The sequence below is a fragment of the Vitis vinifera genome, chromosome 15, assembly GCF_030704535.1.
Source record: "Vitis vinifera cultivar Pinot Noir 40024 chromosome 15, ASM3070453v1".
Taxonomy (NCBI): Eukaryota; Viridiplantae; Streptophyta; class Magnoliopsida; order Vitales; family Vitaceae; genus Vitis; species Vitis vinifera.
The window spans coordinates 21,685,113-21,705,700 of record NC_081819.1 but is presented as its reverse complement, the minus strand read 5'-3'; the positions used below and the strand labels follow the sequence as shown (position 1 = coordinate 21,705,700).

The 20,588-nt window shown below is 34.2% G+C and overlaps 4 protein-coding genes across 7 annotated transcripts; 2 read left to right on the top strand and 2 right to left on the bottom strand.

Annotated features, from left to right (window-relative positions):
- Positions 1-2,546: 2,546 nt before the first annotated feature.
- On the top strand, positions 2,547-7,652 carry LOC100241455 (BTB/POZ domain-containing protein POB1). 2 transcript variants are annotated; one of them, XM_002279879.5, is made up of 6 exons: positions 2,547-3,024; positions 5,036-5,161; positions 5,318-5,439; positions 5,532-5,595; positions 5,918-6,197; positions 6,498-7,652. In XM_002279879.5, exons 1-6 carry the CDS (start codon positions 2,769-2,771, stop codon positions 7,309-7,311), a joined length of 1,662 nt encoding a protein of 553 aa, XP_002279915.1. In that variant the 5' UTR covers positions 2,547-2,768; the 3' UTR covers positions 7,312-7,652. The 2 variants fall into 2 exon arrangements, with proteins under 2 accessions (XP_002279915.1, XP_010661871.1); XM_010663569.3 differs by having other exon boundaries at positions 2,563-3,024; positions 5,042-5,161.
- A 1,375-nt stretch (positions 7,653-9,027) lies between these two features.
- On the top strand, positions 9,028-9,953 carry LOC100263709 (eukaryotic translation initiation factor 1A). The gene has a single exon (XM_002279902.4). The coding sequence runs from the start codon at positions 9,295-9,297 to the stop codon at positions 9,730-9,732; it is 438 nt and encodes a 145-aa protein (XP_002279938.1). The 5' UTR covers positions 9,028-9,294; the 3' UTR covers positions 9,733-9,953.
- A 215-nt stretch (positions 9,954-10,168) lies between these two features.
- LOC100258561 (uncharacterized) lies at positions 10,169-15,361 on the bottom strand. 3 transcript variants are annotated; one of them, XM_002280100.2, is made up of 3 exons: positions 15,279-15,361; positions 14,007-14,786; positions 10,169-10,412 (listed from the first exon to the last, which is right to left on the bottom strand). In XM_002280100.2, the coding sequence occupies exon 2, from the start codon at positions 14,745-14,747 to the stop codon at positions 14,013-14,015; it is 735 nt and encodes a 244-aa protein (XP_002280136.1). In that variant the 5' UTR covers positions 14,748-14,786; positions 15,279-15,361; the 3' UTR covers positions 10,169-10,412; positions 14,007-14,012. The 3 variants fall into 3 exon arrangements, with proteins under 3 accessions (XP_002280136.1, XP_019081155.1, XP_019081156.1); XM_019225610.2 differs by having other exon boundaries at positions 15,041-15,318; XM_019225611.2 differs by lacking the exon at positions 15,279-15,361 and adding an exon at positions 14,919-15,046.
- A 1,415-nt stretch (positions 15,362-16,776) lies between these two features.
- LOC100253425 (protein CURVATURE THYLAKOID 1A, chloroplastic) lies at positions 16,777-19,902 on the bottom strand. Its single transcript, XM_002280078.4, has 5 exons — positions 19,464-19,902; positions 17,918-18,012; positions 17,645-17,752; positions 17,374-17,445; positions 16,777-17,058 (listed from the first exon to the last, which is right to left on the bottom strand). The coding sequence occupies exons 1-5, from the start codon at positions 19,621-19,623 to the stop codon at positions 16,993-16,995; spliced, it is 501 nt and encodes a 166-aa protein (XP_002280114.1). The 5' UTR covers positions 19,624-19,902; the 3' UTR covers positions 16,777-16,992.
- Between the last annotated feature and the right edge of the window lie 686 nt (positions 19,903-20,588).

Genomic DNA, 20,588 nt, shown 5'->3' with positions numbered 1-20,588 from the left:
TTTCTTTCTTAGAACTTTTCAAGAACCAAATATAGCCTAAAACTATTTTTTTTTCCCTTTTTTTCCTTCTACTTTCTTTCCTTGTCTGGAATAACTTTTTATTATGTACTTCAATTAAAAGTATTAATATTAAAAAAATAACTTTCAACAAAAAGTTACAAGTAACTTCTTACACAAGTCAATAAGAACTTTCAACAAAAAGTAACATCTTCATAACTTTCATGCTAAGTTTTCTTTTAAAATTATAAGCTATTCAAACAAAATTAACAAAACAAGTATAAAAACTTTTTATTGAACTTACAAAAGAATTTGTAACTTTCCAATCCAAATAGATTTAAATATGAAATTACGTCTTACCTAAATGATAAATAAAATATGATTCGTATAAAGTAACTTTAACTTTTCCTTTATATTATATTGATCCTTTATAAAATAAGAAATATTTTTATTAAAATAATTTGATATAGTTATTTCTTATTCAAATTTTTAAGAAGGAGAAAGAAATTTGGCCTAGACTTTATCCATCTACAACTTTGTTTATGCAGGTGAAAAACATTTTCATACTATTTATTTTCTAAAATAATAAATAAAATTAAAAATCCAATATGGTGGGTTGGTGACTTCCAATTCTATTTCTTTGAATCAAATATTATTTAATAATTTTCAAGCTAAATTGTAAATTTAATATTCTTGCCTTTTAGGTCAACACGACTCAAATCCAAAATTTTCAATTCATGGTTACCAAACATGGTGGCTTTTTATCGCATACAAAGGTAGGCTTAGGCTATCATTCAAATTGGTCTAATTAGAATCCAAAAGTTTGTTTCTTTCTTTATGCTTTCTTATGGTAGTATGCATTTGGCCATGGTGAATATCATATTTAAATTTAATAATTTATTCACTATTGACTTCGTCATATGTAATTTGATCACATAACCCATTAGAAACAAAGTTCCAATAATAATGTCTAGCTTGATTTTTGTAATTGCCATGTTTGGTTCTCGGAAAGTGCTAAAAAACAAAAAAAGTTATTTGATTAAAAGAAATGAAATCATCCTCGTTTGGAAATCTTAACCCTCCAATTGTTTTCACCTTAAAAAAGACCCATTTGGACAAAATTGTCCTCTCTTTTTTCTTGTAAAAATATATATATATATTTTTTCTTTTAAAACACATGTAAATAATCTAAATATTAAAGGGTATTTACATAAAAAAAAAATAAGTTAAAAAATATGGGATATTAATTTTACAAATTTTGGCTATTTCCATCTGTTTTAATCAATTAATTTAAAAAAATAATAAGAAAAATGGTTTCTGTTTAATTTCATTACTATTAAATAAATATAATTAAAATTTTATGTATTTTATAAAAATAATTAATTCCTTTTGAATTTATTTTTTCACTTTTTCTTTCCTTATATTTTTTTTCCTTTATTTTTCTATTTTCATCCTATATATATAGGATTTTTTTTTATTTTTTTTAATCGAAGTATCAGTTTATATTTCAAAACCCTAACATGGGCTATTGACTTTTGTTGACTCCCGAATTGACCGGCAATTCTTAGGATTTATGTAATAATAAAAACCAAAATGATTTCAGTTTTGACCATGAAAATAAAGCATTTATATTTTTTAAAAACAAAATTGTATAAAAATATTTTATTTCTAGAAATAAATTTAAACTTGGGTAATAAAATTTTAATTTCAATTGTCAAAGTAGTAATTTAAATGTCAAAACCCTTACATGGGCTATTGACATCTCTTTTAATCCCTAAGTCACGGCAATTCTAGAATTTATTAAAAATAATTAGTTTTTAGAAAATATTTTTTGAAATTAATTTTTAAATTCGGGTTCTTTCACTTTTATTTATTAAGTTTTTAGGTCATTGTCTTTTGATAATCCTAATATTAACTAAATTTGAATAGGTCAAGTCTAAAAAGTCAATATCATGTTAATTCAAAATAATGATGACTTGGAAAACTTGTTTTTAGTAACTGTTTTTTATTTTTTAAGTTAAAAATAGTTTTTCAAAAATAAGATTTAAAAGTCATGATCAAAGAGGTATATATTTTCCTTTTATTTTAAAGAATTGGTGAAAACAATTTATTCTTATTTTTAAAAAATTATTTCTATTTCACTTTGCTTTTAAAAATTATTTTTAGAGAATGATGACTAAACAACATTAAAAATTTTAAAAATAAATAAAAAAAACCATTTTTAAATCATACGATCAAACTCTAATATATTTGTGATTAATTAAATAAATTATTCTAATATTAAATATATCATTTTATTAAAGAAAATTTTGAAAATACCAAATTAGTGTTCACTTTTTTCATTTTTGTAAACTCATCTTTCCAAAAATGGAAAATTTAATTAGAAAATGTAATATAATAAATAATGAACAAATAAAGATAAAGAAATTCTCTTAATATTTGATTTACTACATATTTATATAAAAAAAATTAAAAATTTTTGCCAGTGATGGACCAATAAAATGATGCCACGTGCTAAAATTTGTAAGAATAACAAGTTCATTTACACGGAAGGTAGGCCGCTCACAGGAGAGGACTTTTCCGTGTCGATTTCAATATAAATATATATTTTGTCAGTCGTTGGAATTCGAACCCGATTCATCTCCAGCTAAACGACGTCGTTTCATCGACACTAGGGTTTTTCTCCTCCATCTTCAATCTTCCATCTTCCATCTTCGACTCTGTGGAGGAGAGGGAAGAGGATAGAAGAGAAGAGAGAGAAGACACCCCAGATGAGAGATTCCAACACGGATCTGTTCGACCCGAGAACGGCCATGGACTCCGATTCCTCACCGGGATCCACACCCACGGTTTCGTCTTGCGATTTCGGATTCGCCTTCAATGACAGTAACTTCTCCGATCGGGTTCTGCGGATCGAGATCATGGCGGGGTCGCAGGATTCGAGGTCTGAAGGTGAGGGATGCACGAGCATCGCTGATTGGGCTAGGCACCGTAAGAGGAGGAGAGAAGATATCAAGAAGGAGAACGGTTTGTGTGTTTTTTCTTTTTTTCTTTTTGCCTCTGTTTGGTTTCCCGGAAAGCAGAGGACAGGGGGAAAGAAAAATTAATTTCGGTGAATTTCTTTTCTTTTGGTTTAGTGGGGGAAAATGAAAATTAGGTCGATAATTTCTTTTTGGCTGCCGGGAAATCTGGGGAAAAGAAAAGAAAACTGAAATTTTGACTTATTAGGTCTTTTGGAAACTGAAACTAAGCTAAGTAATCTCCAATTTCATGGATTTTCTGAGATATGGTATGTGGTTTCTTTTCAAAATAATTTTCGTACCCCCTCTTCGGTTGCTGGAAGAGCAGAGAGAAACGGGGAAGAAAATAAATTTTAGAGGATAATTAGTTTGTTTTTCTAGGTTTTTTTTTTTTTTTTTCCTTTTTTTCTATCAAGCTAACTAGTCGTTGGTTGGGTTTGTATGCCCACTATTTGGCTGCCGAAAAGGTTGGGAAAAGAAAAGAGGACTGAAATTTTGACTTTTTCGGTATTTTGGGAAATGAGACCAAGCCATCTAATTATCAAATTTCATTCTTGATCTTAGATCGATTTGCGTTTTTCTCTTTATTTTCCATCGCCTCCGTTAGGTTGTTGGGAAAGCACAGGAGGGAAAAGAAAATGAATTTAGGACCTTTTTTGGATGGCAAAAAATAATCATCTCAATTCAACCGAAAAATAGCCTTCAATGGAATTGTATGCCCTCTCTTTGGCTGTTGACATAGCTGAGGAAAAGAAGAAAAACTTGAAAACTTGACTGGTAGGTATCTTGGAAAATGAAATTAAGCTGTGTTATAGTCAAAAAGGAAAATAATTTGAGTTGTACTTGTGGCAAATCTTTCTTTTAGATGGTGCCTAACAAAATGAACAGTTGCACAAGGAATTGACTTATACATTTTTGGCCCCAAAGCAACACAAATTATGATTAAGAGAGTTTCTATTTCACTTTTCTCTTCTTTTAGTTTCTCAGATACCAAACAGAGTATTTTAGTGTTATTTGAATTTATTTTTTTTCAAGTTCAATATTCAATCCTTTGTTTTAACAGGAAAAACTTTACTGTACATGTTCCTTCCTTAGACTTAAAATATTGCTTTGGATATTAATTTGTAGAGTGAGGTTTCAAACGGTTTCTTGTGTATAACAACTAGATGGAGTGTAAATTCTCTTCATATAGTGCTTGTTACATAATTTTGACTTGGGTTTTACATATCAATTTGCATGTCAAAAATTAATATCTATGAGATGGTAAAATATTATGCAAGCCCAAATTTTGTCACGGGTTGAGGTACATATTAAAGATCTTGCTTGAGGAGAAACTTTTTCTCATAGAATGAGTGTCTTGACTTTGGAGGAGAAAGTTCCATGCCCTATGAGTTCTATATTGTTTTTTCCTAAAACAGCATTAAGAATCCCTGGTTTTCCTTTCATTTTTCTTGTGGCTTTGTCATTACCTCTTTTCATTCGGATTTGAGGATGTCCCAAGTTAGTTTCTCCCATTGTATAGCTCACTGTCAGGCTGTCATGATGTTATTTTTGTGGAAGTAATGGGTGTCATGTTGGCTTGTCCTCATAATGGACAATTTGGAATGAATCAATGTAGAGAGAAGCAAATTCAAATTGTGTGAGTCTGAAATAACAGATCTCTCTCCTTCTCTCTCTCTTAGCATGATCGTTGTGTGTGCTTACAGACGGGATCAGTTCGTGTTATTTGACCCCTTAAATTAAATATAATCATGGTTAATAGCAGAATAGGCAGTGATGTGATGCTGCATGTTGATGCATGTGTTTCCCATAAACTCTTGTAGAGCATTATATAGAGGGTAGAGAGCTAACAATGGATCCTGGGTGGCAGTGCCTCACTCTGTTATTGTTTCGTTGCATAATAAGTTTAATGCTTTATAATAATATGCTTCTATCATGCATATTTCAGAAGTTAATTACCTTATATGCTTATATATGTATTTAAATTGATGTTAATCAATATTTACTATCTGTTTTAGGTGCAGATATTGTTGCTTGTCCTGAGGAACAGATTTTAAATTGTAACCAGCCTGACGTGGATGATGTTGTGGCCTGTGAAAATGAAGACGAGGAAGCAGTTGCGATGATTGAAGAATCTGCATCAGGTATTGGAATAATTTAAGGTGCACAGTAAAGTTGTAACTCTTGGCTCTTGTAACAAGGGTGACTTTTTTTCAATCTAAGGGCTGCAACTGTTAACTCTCGGGCTCCATATTTCCATCTGTTACTAGAAAATTTTCAAGCCTGCTCTACTTTTGTAGGTGATGAAGCTGAAGTTGGCAATAATTCAGCCTGGAACATGGATTGTTCTACAGTTGTGAGAATTAAAACTCTACACATTAGCTCTCCTATTTTAGCTGCAAAAAGTCCATTTTTCTATAAGGTAAAGATCGCTATTATAATGGAAGTTGATCTCATTCTATTACTTGCTTAAATTGCTGGATGATGTTTACTTTTCTTCCTTTCCATCTTCAGCTCTTCTCAAATGGGATGAGGGAGTCAGAGCAGAGGCATGTAACTTTACGAATTAACGCCTCTGGTATGCACAGTTATCACCTCTTTCTACTTTCTGAGTCGGTTCACTTTATGGAAATTGTAAATTATTGGTTTGGTGATCTTTTGCTCAATGATGGGTGCTCATTTTTAACCATCACTAGTCAGTTGTAGTTGTATTGCCATATGAAATTGGTTTAGATTTGTCTGCATGCAAGTTGTGGTTTTTTTTTTTTTTTTTTTTGGTAGTAAATTTCATTCATGTATTCCAATTGTTCCATTGAAATATGTGTTTTGTTTCAGCAATTTTTCAGTTTGGGTTTAAACCCACCTTTCCAACCGTTTATCATTTTTACTCATTGATACAGAGGAAGCTGCTCTCATGGAGCTCTTGAATTTCATGTATAGCAATACCCTATCCACAAGTACAGCTCCTGGTTTGCTGGATGTGCTGATGGCTGCTGATAAATTTGAGGTTGCTTCATGTATGAGGCACTGCAGCAGACTCTTAAGGAACTTATCCATGACGCCTGAATCTGCATTGCTCTATCTAGAGCTTCCTTCTAGTGTCTTAATGGCCGAGGCAGTTCAGCCTTTAACAGATGCAGCCAAGCAGTACCTTGCTGGTCGTTACAAGGACATAACCAAGTAAGCTTCTTTCACACATAGTATAGTCTATTCACTGACTTGATATTTGGAAACCCTTTCACAACGTTTCCTTTTCCTTACCCTCTTAATGAATGGGCATCTTCATTGCCTGAGTTGGTTGTTGCACTAAAAACTAAAAAGTCAGGAGGACCAAAATATGGTGAATTGATATGCATTTAGAAGAACAAAGTGTGAAAAAAGAAGCAAAATTCATCTGGAAAACAGTCCTTAACATCCGTGGGGATGATAGTGTTTGGAGGCTGATTCATGATTTCGTTTTCTTTTTTCATTTAAAACCAGGTTTCAAGAAGAGGTGATGGCCTTGCCCCTTGCTGGGATTGAGGCAGTTTTGTCCAGTGATGATCTCCAGGTTGCATCAGAGGATGCAGTGTATGATTTTGTGTTGAAGTGGGCCAGGGCTCAGTACCCAAAATTGGAGGAGCGGCGTGAAATCCTTGGTACACGCCTGGGCCGCTTCATCCGCTTCCCCTATATGACCTGCAGGAAGCTTAAGAAGGTTCTAACCTGCAATGACTTTGATCACGACCTTGCATCCAAGGCTGTGCTGGAGGCTCTATTTTTCAAGGCTGAGGCCCCTCATCGGCAGCGAAGCCTGGCTGCAGAGGACTCCGCCCTCACCAACCGTCGCTTCGTGGAGCGGGCCTACAAGTATCGTCCAGTCAAGGTTGTGGAGTTTGAACTTCCTCGACAGCAATGTGTTGTTTACCTGGATCTAAAGCGGGAGGAGTGCATAAATCTATTCCCATCCGGACGGGTATATTCTCAGGCATTCCACTTGGGGGGACAAGGCTTCTTCCTCTCAGCACACTGCAACATGGACCAGCAGAGCTCTATCCATTGCTTTGGCCTGTTTCTGGGAATGCAAGAAAAGGGTTCAGTGACTTTCGCCGTAGACTACGAGTTTGCAGCAAGGTCAAAACCAACAGAGGAGTACATCAGCAAATACAAAGGAAACTACACATTCACAGGAGGCAAGGCAGTTGGGTACCGAAACTTATTTGCCATACCATGGACCTCCTTTGTGGCTGAAGACAGTCTATACTTCATCAACGGTATCCTCCATCTCAGGGCCGAGCTTACCATCAGACACTAATACACATCCCCCCTGAATCTCTGCCCTCAAAGCATTTCAGGCTGATCTCCCCTTTTCTGCCCTTGGCTTGATTGAAGTGGTAGTGGATGTATCATATAAGATGTTGCTTCTGTTCCAGGCCTAAACTGAGGTCCAGGATGGAAATGGAGGAAAGTGTAAATGGGAGAGGAGAGGAGAGAGGGAGAGTAGTGGAGTGCCGGAGGGGGAGGAGTTGGGGTTGTGTTAGGGACTTAGGGGTGAGTGATGGTTTTGTGTTTTGTTGTTGGGTGGTGGTGGTTGTTTCTGTTCTTCTGAACTGGTTCAGTTAAAAAAGAACTTAATTTGAAAATTATACAAGTCAATCTACTGCTCTCTCTTGCGTCTATTCTTAGCCAGTTTTTGGCTTGGATTGTAGTTCGAACTTTCCATTGGATTTTACTTTAGATAACCTATTTTTAAAATGGGAAGATTGTGTTTTGCTGCAGACATTTGAAAAAAATTAGATAAAAAGAATGGTAGAACCGCGTAAAATTAATTCAAGTGATTAAAAATAATCTCTCTCTTAGTAAATAAATTTATTAGATTTTGATAAATTTAATTTTTTTCTTTCAAATATATGTATATCAAAATACATTTTTTTTTTCAAATATTACAATTTTTTTTCTTAAAAATATCTAAAAGAAATTTTGTGGTTAATCTTAATATAATGAAAGTATGAAGGGTTGAATAAGTGGTCTTTAAATTAATTCTCAAATTAATACTTTATTATAAATTTTAATATAAGTAAAATTAAACGTAGTAATGAACATCGTATTTGGTGTTAAAAACCGTGAATGGTCTAATAATCTACTAATCCTTTTCCTACTCCACATTATGTTGTCTTTGGATTCATAAAAGTCTTATCTTTTTTATTAAATAAAATATCTCTATTTAAAAAATTTTATTTTATTTTAGAATCAAATGCAAATTTAGAGATCAACTTAGTTTTAAAACATATTGCAAAATTTTTATAAAAACAAAAGAGCAAATAAACACAATTCTAAAACTTATCGAAGCCAATTTTTTGAATTAGAAATATAATAGAAATCAAATTATGAAATATAAAGCATTATCTTTGTAATTTCTTGTATTAATCATTTTTAAAGTTTTATCAATCATAAATAAATATCTACCTTAAATTTTAAAGTTTCAAATAACCCGAATTTGAATTTGATGTGAATTTGAATTTGTTAAAGTCCAAAGTCGTTTTGAAACTAATAAGACCCGATGAAATATATTGCATCTAATTAGTAAAAAATTTCAATTAAATAAAATACGTTAATAATATCTTTATTAGATAAAGGCAGTCTCTAAACTATTAAAAGTTTTTAACCAAAAATGAGCTTTGAGATTAAGACTTTTGGGGTTTTAATTATCTTTAAAAAAGGTAAGACATTTTTTTTAATTACTTTTTAGAGAGAGAAAAAAAAATCTTCTAATTTAAAGAAAAAAAATAACAAAATTGTTGAAATTTATTCTAAAAATAAGTTGTTTTTTTTTAATATTAATAATTATATTTTTATAGAATATTTAAATAATAATTAAAAATATAAAAAAATATTTTGAAAGTTTTTACATCATATTGGATTGAGAAACTAAGGTGTGCTTTCCCTTTCTTTCCTTTTCTTTTTTTTTTTTTTCTCCTTTAAAAAAATGGAATATGTTCAAAAAAATTTACATTAAATCCAAAAACTTGCCTGGCAAGGCATCAAAAAAAGTAGGTTATTTCTACATCATGAAACGACACCGTTTTAAGAGTTCTGTTGTCAGCCGCACCGCCACAAGTAAACCCATCCTAAATCCACAAATGCGTGAGCCCAACGCCATCCTATATATATAAGACCCAGAGATCCGCTCTTTGACTCGTTTCAAAACGTTACCCAAAGATTTTGAAGATCGAGAGCTTAGGGTCTGCGAAAACAGAAATCGAAAGAAATCTAGGGTTAGGGTTTCCGGGAGAGAAGGATGCCGAAGAACAAGGGAAAGGGAGGTAAGAACAGGAAGAGAGGAAAGAACGAGGCCGACGATGAGAAACGGGAGCTTGTCTTCAAGGAAGACGGCCAGGAGTACGCTCAGGTGCTCCGTATGCTCGGCAACGGCCGCTGTGAGGCCATGTGCATCGATGGCACCAAGCGCCTCTGCCACATCCGAGGCAAGATGCACAAGAAGGTCTGGATCGCCGCCGGCGACATCATCCTAGTCGGTCTTCGTGATTACCAGGACGACAAGGCTGACGTCATCCTCAAGTACATGCCCGACGAGGCTCGTCTTCTGAAGGCGTATGGTGAGCTTCCGGAGAACACCAGGCTCAACGAGGGTATCGCCGGCGGCCTCGACGAGGAGGACGAAGGCGCGGGCGACGATTACATCGAGTTCGAGGACGAGGACATCGACAAAATCTAGATGCCGATCTAGGGTTTTTTATTCGCTCACTCTCTCCGTATATCGGCGAGGGTTTTTTTTCTCTTTCTTTTTTCACTTTTTGGATACCTGATGGACGGAATATTGCGGTCTTGAGGATTGCTTGTAATACTGAATGTTAGGGTTACGGTGTGGGTAATTTCGGCTTTATATATTAATATGGTGACTTCTATGCAATAATAGTGAACTTCCTTTAAAATTAACCTTTCATGATTTTGATGTTCCTGTTTGTGTTGTTTCAATTCTATCTCCTCTTTTTCTCATATCATCAAGAATTTGATGACGAATTGCATTTTTTTGGTTTACAGTAGCGTGAAAGACGAATTAGTTATCCCTCTGTTTGGCTGCTACGAAAGCCAAGGGAAACAAAGAAAATTGAAATTTTTAGACCATTGACACATCAAAAGGAGAGAGAGTGTGGCCTGAAAAAACCAAAGCATGTTTTGTCATGTATTTATGGGTTCAGTTGAAGTTCAAATATCTAAAAAAATAAAAACCAACGCTAACAGTTCCAATTTAGAACCCCGAAACAATTTATTGCATTGCATTTCAAGAGCTGCTGGATGCTTCACTGCTTTCCCTCAACCCCATAAATATGAGGGACTTCCAACTTCTGCATCCACCATGGTCACTCCCAACAACTCAGAGTAAAATAGCCACATCTGCACCACAACATAAGAGACCACATCAAAATGAAACCAAAAAGGATTAAAAGTATACACAAACTTGAATGTTCTCTCAGTGGAAATAACAGTATCAAACAAGTTTTGGGTTCTCAAAATTACCCCACATCAGCTGTTGGCGATGAAGGATTCCATAGCATAATACATGTTACCAATAAAGAAGCCTACTTCTCAGATAGCTTTTCTGTTAGAGACTATAATCTCAGAACACCAAGTCCAAGTCTCAGTTTTTTTTCTCATTGCATGTGACAGTATTCAAAATTTAATCACCACATGAACCACAATCTTTCCCTACACTGTCAAAATTCTTTTCACCCATGTGCTTGGAGCAGCGGTTGCATCTTCAAATAATTTAATCACAATTTCATGCATTACAATTTTTCCTCCCCTATCAAAATCTTTTTCATCTTTTTTTTCGATGGACAAATTCTTTTTCATCCATATACTTAGTAAGGAGCTTTCTTTACCTATCAAAAATAAAAAATCGCAATTCTTCTTCTTTAAGTTTTATGCTGCCTCAAGCATTTTCTCCAACTAAAACCTTATACTTTAACCCATGAACTTTTTGCAATAACGTCAATTCCAAATTATAACCAAATGTCAAATAGGTCCTTTTATTAAGATTTTCAATCAAAATAGATGAACAAACTCATTAACAAATTTGATATATTTAAATATATTATATAAAAACTCATGCCAACATGTATATTCTTGTTACAAGGATTTCTCCATCTATTTATTGACAGAAAATCTTAACAAAAGAGCCTATTTGACATTTGGGTATAATTTGAGATAGACGTTATTGCAAAAAGTTCATGGATTAAATTGAGATGCAGATTAAAGTATAATGTGATTTTTGTAATATACTTTTAGTTTATTTTTACTAATTGTAATGGATGGGATGTTGATGCAAGTATCTACATCATATTTGTTGTAGTGATCAAGAAAAACAATTCGAATTATATAGATGGGTTTTAAGTTTCTCTTCAAGTTCAATTTCTCAAGCTTTGGTAAGACATGATTCCTCTTACAAAATTATCTTTCACATGATCTACCAATAAATCCTACATCGTGAATGCACACACGTTTTTTGTTTGAAACTGATAAGAAACTAAGCTCAAATATATTCTTCAAGGACCTCCTGAGAAAGGGACCAACATTGAAAATACACCTTGAAGATTTGCCAATCAAAAAATAAATATACTTTGAAAATTTTCAACTAACAAGAAGAGAAAGAGAAAAGCTAGTTCCAATGCCCAGCCCTTAATTTGGGATGCCAATGATGATTTAAGTTCCTCTTAAGACTTACCATAGTTGGTTTAGGTTAAGCTTGAGTCTTTTGTTAAGTTTCTACTTTAGTTTATTAAGATTTTATTTTAATTAGTGATTTACTTTTTTATCAAGTCTCTAATTCGTTTAGTCTTCTTTTTATATTAAGATTGTCTTTTAGCTTCTAAAGAATACTCATTCCTATATCTTTTCTCATTCTTGCAAGAAAAGATAAGGAATTAGAGAAGTTTTAGGGAAAAGAATCACAATGGTCTACTATAATATACACCTATATAGTCTTTCAAAGTTGAAAAAAATCAAATTTCTAATAAAAGTTTTTAGCATCTTTGAGGATGTGATTACCTAGAACCTTGGTGTGATTGCTAAAGGATCTATCTTTTCTTTTTCTTTTTTTTCTTTTCTTTTGCTTTCTTTGACCTATCATAGCATTATAGAACAAAGAAATAACTTCTATAATGCTTGAATTTTTTAAGATCCCACATCACAGTATCATCATCCAACTCTATTTTTTAATAATCTAAAACAATCTTCTCCAATTTTTCCTTTTCTTGATAGGTAAATAAAGTGAGTATAATATATAAAAAGCATCATAAAAGAGCACACCAAAGTACAGAAGACATGTATAGCAATTGCCAAAAGGCACAACCAAAATAAGAGGGAACTACAAAATACTACTCTCTTCCTCAATGAGAACTCAACCAATCAACAAAATCAATTACAGACATTGGTTCCTTTTTGCACCTATTAGATACATCAGACATTGGTCTCTGCCCAATTTCTAGGCACTGTTCATAGATGCCTATCAAAAAAAAATTATTCTACAGATCCTATTTTCCTTGGATGATGTGGGATGTGCAGGAAGAGTATTTGTTTCTCTAGCCTCAATTTTGTGTTCAAAAAAAGCACAAGCAACCTATGAAGACATGGAGCCGTAAAAAATTTGCAAGAGAAGATGAGAACATAAGAAGGCAGTCGAGTGTACTCAGAACTGGATAAGAATAAGGAATTGGTCATAACAGAGGGAGGTTAATGGAAGATCAACTAAGATATGATGTACTTAAGACTCTCCATGGGGACCCAAACCTCAGGGTGCTGACTGCCCCACAACAACCAGTACAAGGTAAATTCGGAGAATTATCAGTGACAGGATTCGAACCCAGGACCATGTGCCATTTACTAGGACCACACTTCCTAGTATTCACCTTGACCAACTTGGCTACCCTGGCAGGTATATGATGTACTAATTATATTTACAAGAATTTGCATTTTGAGAATAATCAATGGCAGTGCCCTCTGACAATGAACCCCCTTTCTCACTGGCAGAGTGAATTCCTTTTGACAAAACAAAAAATAAATAAAATGAAGAATAAGCGGGCTGGACCTCATCAAGATATTATGTTTAATCAGATTGACAAGATGAGAATTACTCAGAGAGACCTTTTCTGAAGCCTACGAGCAAAATCTCTATGAGAATCAAACACAAGTTTTATGTAGCTGTAATATTGAACTTGAAGAATTTGAATAAGAAATGAGAGCAACCATCCAAGCAATCATTTGGTAAAATATCACAGCTTATTTATCCTAGAGCATAGGGTTAGGATGCAACTCAAAAATGTATGTAAAGAAATTTAGTGATCACAGCTACAAACCCTTTACGGTCCTTGCAATTACAAAATCAAACCTGACTAAGCATGGGCAAATAGCAATAAATCCATGGAACGAGTAAAACACTCAATCACTGTTAACCATGTTTAACTAATATAGGAATCACAAATTCTTCACTGCCTCACTGAAAAATGATTTAGCCTAAACAGTTACATAAAAAGTATCTGACCCAAGCACAGTTTAATTATGAAAAAATGGTCTAAAATTTTAGGCCCTTTTTTGGAAACATTTTTTAAAACAATTTTTTGTTCATTAGAATACGTTTGACATTTGAAATGGGGTGCTTTTGATAAGAGAAAAAGTTTTGTTTCTTCCTCCATTATTCTTAAAACCCATATGGAGCATAACATCAAATTTTGAAAACTTTTATTAGACCAGCATGAGGGAACCACAGCATAAATTTTTTGCATAAATATCATTTTGAGTGTTAAAATAAGTGGTGTCTTTTTAGGATCAGTGGTGTCCACTGTCCAGTGAGCAATTAGATTCAATGTGAGTTTCTCCATTGGAGACAAAGCTCTTAATCATCCATACAACATCGGAAAACCAATTAATCGCTCAAAAAACTCAAAATATCAATGCAGGAAGTAAAAAACAATAAGGAAAATGAACACTAACCTCTGATCATCTGAGCTTCTCCTTGGTAATGCTTCTCTTTGCGGCCTCCATAACCTTCTCGATGTACCCTTCAATTGGAGGTGTCAAAGTAGCCATAAACCTGTTTGCTGGAAATGGAGTCAAATCTGGTACCAATGCTGCAGCCTTCAGATTCTCGGGCAATGCCTCGATGGCTTCCTTCTTCAACCTCAATATTGTACTCTCTGCTGCCTGCCTAGCCCGGTGCCGCCTCATTAAAACCCTACTGTACTCTTTAGCTAGCCGACGACCATCTTCAACAGTCAATTCATATTTAGGAATACTCTCTGCATCTACCAGCCCTAGGGATATCAAATCCAAACCCGGAGTCCCAATTATCATCGGGGAGTCGAGTTCACTTTTCTTGGACTTATTTTTCTTCAACATCTCGAGCTCCACTCTTCTTGCATTGCTAGTAAGTCCCATTTTCTCTCTCTCCTCCTCCCTCTTCTTCTGTTTCGGAGTCAGATATCGGATTGGCGTTGGAGCAGTCAGGCAAGCATTCTCCAGTTGCTCCATTTTCACCTTGGCTTCATTCCTGGGACCTCGGTCAGCCGCAGCAGCATCAACAGGGCCTTTCTTCTTTGTTATTTTCGATCGCTTCAACGGCTGCCCATCTTTCATTTTGCCTTTACCTTTTGCAGTTCGACTTACAAAGCATTTTTGTATGAATTGATGGGATAAGCAAGATTTCGATTTCGCAATGCCACTGATTCGGATCATCTTTTACACCACTATCTTGCCTCTTAAAGTGTGCAATTACTGAAAAAAATGAAAAAAAAAATCAAAATCTTAACAGTCTGCTTTGGCTGCTGAGGAAGTGCGGAAAAATTAAAGAGACTGCAGGAATGATTATGGGGTTTTGCAATACTTCGGAACGGCGAAAAAAAATACCCTTGCTGGGTAGCGTTGAGGAATTCAGAAAAGAAAATCAAAACAAGCAACGTTCTTGTTTGGCTGCTGAGAAATTCGAGAAATTGGAAGAGAAAAGTTTTGAATCTGAATTTTCGCATTACTTGGGAACGAAGAAAACCGAAACCCTTGACTGGGTAAATCCGAAAGACAAAAATCAAACTAGTAAGAATCTGCTTGGTTGCTGAGAAACAGACGTTTTTTAACATGGGATAAAACCCCTCATTGGGGTATAATTCAGAAAACGAAGAATAAGAATAAGAATCCCGCTTCTTTTTCACTTTTCCTCATTTTCTCGGCAACCAAACAATCTACTGCAAAGAGAAGAAAATCGAGAGTTACCGGAGTAGTGACAGCAGCTGAACAACAGTCTAGGGTTTCCCTCTCCCCCTATTTTCACTTTTTCATATTTATATATATATTTTCAGCCACAGTAAAAATAATCCTTATTCCTTACTCTAAAAATCATTTTATGATAATTATTTCTAAATAATTGACTAAAAAGCATTTTTGAAAAATTACAATAATTAAAATAAAATTAGTAAAATTTTTAAATTTGAATCATCTTGATACATAGAGCATAAGAAAGAGCTCTATTCGAGTGGGCCTTGGCATATATTTTTATTTAAACTTAAAACTTAAATATATTTAATTATAATTTAATATCAATTCATTTTTATATAAATTTTATTTTGGAATAAAACTTCTACTACTTTCAAATTTTACCATGTTGATGGTATGGATTTTTTATAAGAGTACAATAATTTTAAAAAATAATTTTTAAATTATCGCAATAAGAAAAATAATTTCAAATATATTTTAGTTTTATCCATATAAAAAAGAGAAAAGAAATTGTAAATGAAAAAACATATCTTTAAAAAACGATTTATGAACTTTTGAAAAAATTATAAAAAATCATATTTTCAAGACACGATTTCTAAAATTTCATTTTTCTTATATGAGAAATCGTTCTTAAAAGGATTATTTCAAAAATTAAAAAATGAGAAATCATCTCTTGAAGAAACGATTTTCACAAAAAAAAAAAATCAAGTTCAAGAAACGATTTCCACACTACAAAAGTGAGAAATTCTCACTTAAAATAAAATAAAAATAAAAATAAATAAATAAATAAAACCCAAGTGAGGAATTATTTTTCACTTATAATTTGATGATTTCCCACTTGGATTTTTTTCTTTTTTTTTATTATTATTTTATTTTAAGTAAGAATTTCTCACTTTTGTGATGTAGAAAATTGTCTCTTTTGAAATACGATTTCCTTCTTGGTTTTTTTGTTTAAAGTAAGAATTTTATATATATATATATATATATATTTGTGAAAATCATCTCTTTAAAAGACGATTTTTCACTCAACTTTTTTTTTTTTGAAATCGTCTCTTCAAGAGATGATTTCTCACTTCTTAATTTATTTTATTTTTTATGAAAATTGTCTTTTAAAAAGACGATTTCTCATATAAAAAATGAAATTTTAAAAATCGTGTCTTCAAAAAACAATTTTTTTATAATTTTTTTAAAAGTTCATAAATCGTCGATTTTTCACTTCTAAATTATTCTCTCTTCCCTATCTCGACAAAATTATAATTATTTTTCCTACTACGATAATTTATGAATTATTTTTTAAAATTGTCGTACTCTTGTAAAAAAAAAAAATCCTTGACATGACACGTCATGCAAAGGTGACAAAAAATTATAGAGAAAAGTATGCTTTTATATACACGATATCATAAGGGTAACAAACGAAAAATTGTACCGGATCAACCATCGACTGCGATAAAACAGAGGTGATGAGGCATCGAACACTTTCTCATCGATAACAATCACAAAAGCAAACAAGAAAATTGGCAAATTTTATTGCAAGGATGAGCCCGGGGAGATCCAGGAGTGACAAGAAAGCATGCAAAAGCAGCAAAACTAGTCTACATTGCAGAGGAGAGGAGAGCTTGGATGGCCCTTTTACATAAGATACAGAAAAGAACCAATTTAAACCAATGGGTTGAGACTAAATGTAAGGATAAACTCAGCATTTGATCATATTGATCTATTCAGCTCCCGTCACCTTCTTCTTCAGTGCTTCAATGTCCGTGGCCAGCTCTTTTCTGTTTGACTGAAAAGTGACAACAAAAACCCCACCAAGTGTGAACATGTTAGCCAACAAAGTATAATTTGCAAGTAGAAGTATACTTTGGAGAAGACTCAAAAAGGTTTTTTAGTTCAACCAAAATCAAGATTGATATCATGATAATCTCAGGTTCAGATATATTTTAATCGGCTCTTATGATCTCTAATCAGTGTTAGTTCAAACTCCTTTGATTACAGTCTTCATTAGGCCATTACATCTCTCCTATTATCAGATCACCTGGAAAATATTTGGTAGAGAAAGTAAATTCGATCTGAAGCATGCCAATGTTTTAGTTTTTACCTTGAAGAGAATGTATCGGTACACGAACCATGCTGTATATCCAAGTCCTACCAACTCCATGATCTTCGGAAGCTGGTAATATTCAGGAAAAGGATAAAGGGAGAGGAATACTTCAGATTGGTTCAGGGGAATATCAAAAGAAAACAATATCATATGTTGCCAAAGAAAACCTATCCTGCTAGGTTAATCAAGGAGTCAACATTCATCGTTTTTTATTTAGTCAAATTGAAGAAAGGGAAGCTTGGATTTTTTCCTTAATCAAACCACCCACCAATGGAACGGAGTTGACGGCACCAACAACAACTGAGGACAGCCAAACTGCAACTATTGCACCGCCTCCATAGAGAAATACAGTGGATTTGTTCTCAAGCGCATCCCACTGTTGATAACAGAAGGAAATTCTTTGAGCTAAATGACGATTTTACTTGATGGAAAGAAGCTCTATTAGTAACAAAAGGCTTAATCTAGAACTAGTCGCTTAGAAATTGAGAGGCCAAAAAAAAGGCGATTTGCCTCACAACAGTGCCAGGTTTGATGCTCTCACCTTCGCCTTCAAGTCAGTGAATAGCTCTTCAGTATTTAAAGATGTTTCTTCTGAAGAAGAGGCTCTAACCTGGAGCGAAGAGAACCTGCGAGACCCTATTCCAAACAAAAACAAAAAGATAGATGTATAGTTATCAAATAGATCATGAAAGAAGGTTGATTATAACATTCATGTGAAAGGACAAGGTTACTCGCTTAGAGAAACTTGCTGGTTCATTGCAAACTACAGGGCAATGTTTTATGGACAAGTGCAACTCTTACCCTAATTTCTTTTTCCAAAGGGCCTTTTAGACTAAACAATTTGGTTTTTTCATGAAATGACGGGCAAAGGGAAAATATAACTTCTGGGATTGTGCCCAAATTTTCCTTTTCTGTATAATTCTCAAAGTTTGCTTGTTTGCTGCTCCAGAAAGGGATATATGCTCAATAAGCAACATGGGACCTTTGTGCTCATATAGATTTTCTCTTTTATTTCATCAGGGGAGATGATGACTATCATATACTGTTCTCATCTCCAGTTTACAAGCCAATTCTAGTTCCAGCTACACATTGAATGTTGCATTTTATCATCCTTCATCATCATTACTCAGCGCCACACAGTGCACAGCAGCCTGTACCAGTGAGCCTAATTCTCATCAAAGGCATATTTACATTTTGCACATAGACACCATCACTCCCATTACCATCCACTTCAACCCACCGAGTTTCATTACACAAGTCCACATGACCAAGCCGGTCCAAGGCCCAAATCTATGCAAAGAACCTGAAAAAGGAGCACAAGAGATGGGAGGGGATATACTGCTTTTCAGATGATTGCCATTTGCCGCTCATCCAATTTCTGGATATCCCATCAGTGGCACAAAAGGAGTGTAGAGTTGATCTTTAAGAATATATGGAAAGGTGAATTCAACATAAAAACATGTTGGGGCTGGACTCCTTTGATGGTTTTTAGTAATGACCACATGAACCCCACTGAAAAAATGCTATGAGAGTTCTAAAGTTTCAAATATAAGGCATTTAGAAATGAATACTTCCTCAGCAACACCCCTTGCAGTGAAGGATCTAAATTCCATTATTGCTATAATTTTTTTCTCAATTTCCTGTACCTTTTTTCATGCATTCCATCATATTCATTCTAAATTATCTTTTCCCAATTAACAATTCTTCCATCAGGATACATATAAAGAAATATACCTCATAGTTATTTTCCCTGTTTGGTTCCCGAGAAAATGCAGGACCCAGAAAGATCAAATTATCACCCCTCAAATGGAATCCACCCAACTCAAAAATCAAACTAAATTTCTTTAAAAACAAAGAAAAAAGGAAAGAAAAAAACTCTGCCCCTTTAGAAAACACTTAGCAAGGATATTTCCACCACTTGCTCGACAAAATCCCCCAATCAGGGGAAAAAAAAATGCATACAGAGAATAAAACGACACACCCTGATAAAAACGCAGCATTTTGTACACCACCCACACTGTATATGGAGCTGAGTAACGCATCCCATATAATTAAGATTAGCGCCTGATTGAGTTGAAACAGTGTACCTGAAAAGTGGTTGGAAGAGGATGACAAACGAGGTGGGAGATAAGGCAAGGCGGAACAGCGGGTGGCGGCGTTGGCGGCGGCAGTGGCCGGGAGGCGAGGCATTAGGACCGGCGTGGCCGCCATGGAAGAGGAAGCTACAGCAACGTAAGGCATTGCCATGGATTAGGAATCAATCAACTCTTGGCAGCGTAGTGTTGTTTGCTTTGCTATATCTTCTTCGAGTCCATTCGTTTGGTCTTCAGTCCTTTCATACCTAGATTTTTCCTTTTGAGCCTGTAGAGTGACACGTGGAGAAATGGAGTATTTTCATTGGTTGATTGGCCTATCTCCAAATCCTCCTCCCTTGGTCACACTCCATACACAACACCATGTTATGTTTTCCAAACCCAATCTGAATTCAAATATCTAAACCCAACCTATAAAAATATAGGCTCAAACAAGCTAATTTTGGTAGGCTACAACAATGCTACTTTTAAGTTTAGTGAACAAGTTACCTAAATGATAGTAATCAAATGATCTATCACTAATAAACATCAATTGATTTTCAGATAAAATAGTCTATCGAAGATAAGGTCTTAGATTTGAACCACGAGAGTGTCATATTGGAGAGATTATTCGAGTACAACCATACTACTCTTAAACCAGATGAACGTCAATGTTTTTGACCTATGGTCGGGGAAAAGTAAAATAATTATTATCTTTTATAATTATTTTATTATTTTTAAATTCATAAAATAATTATGATTCTACTATAATTTTGAAACATGTCTTTAATAATTTTTTTTTTTTAATAAATTTCTCAAGCTTTATAACTTTAATTTAATGGCTTTGTAAACAAGAATGAATAAGGACCGCAAGTGGGATTGTTTTGGGTTATGGACTTCTTAACAAGAATGGGCTCACATCTGAAATTTTCAGCCCATGTGGCAAAGTTTGGGTTCCCAACTGGACCCACCCCTTCCTTCTCACCAAGTCACCATCGGGCCGAAATGAGCTACATTACAGCCCATATGATTCCTTCTATATTGACCCAGCACCATAAGATCGATCCTCCACGTGTCATCCAGAGATTGGTGCCGGCCAGACAATCACCTACTTCCTATCTGCTAAACTCGCAATTAATA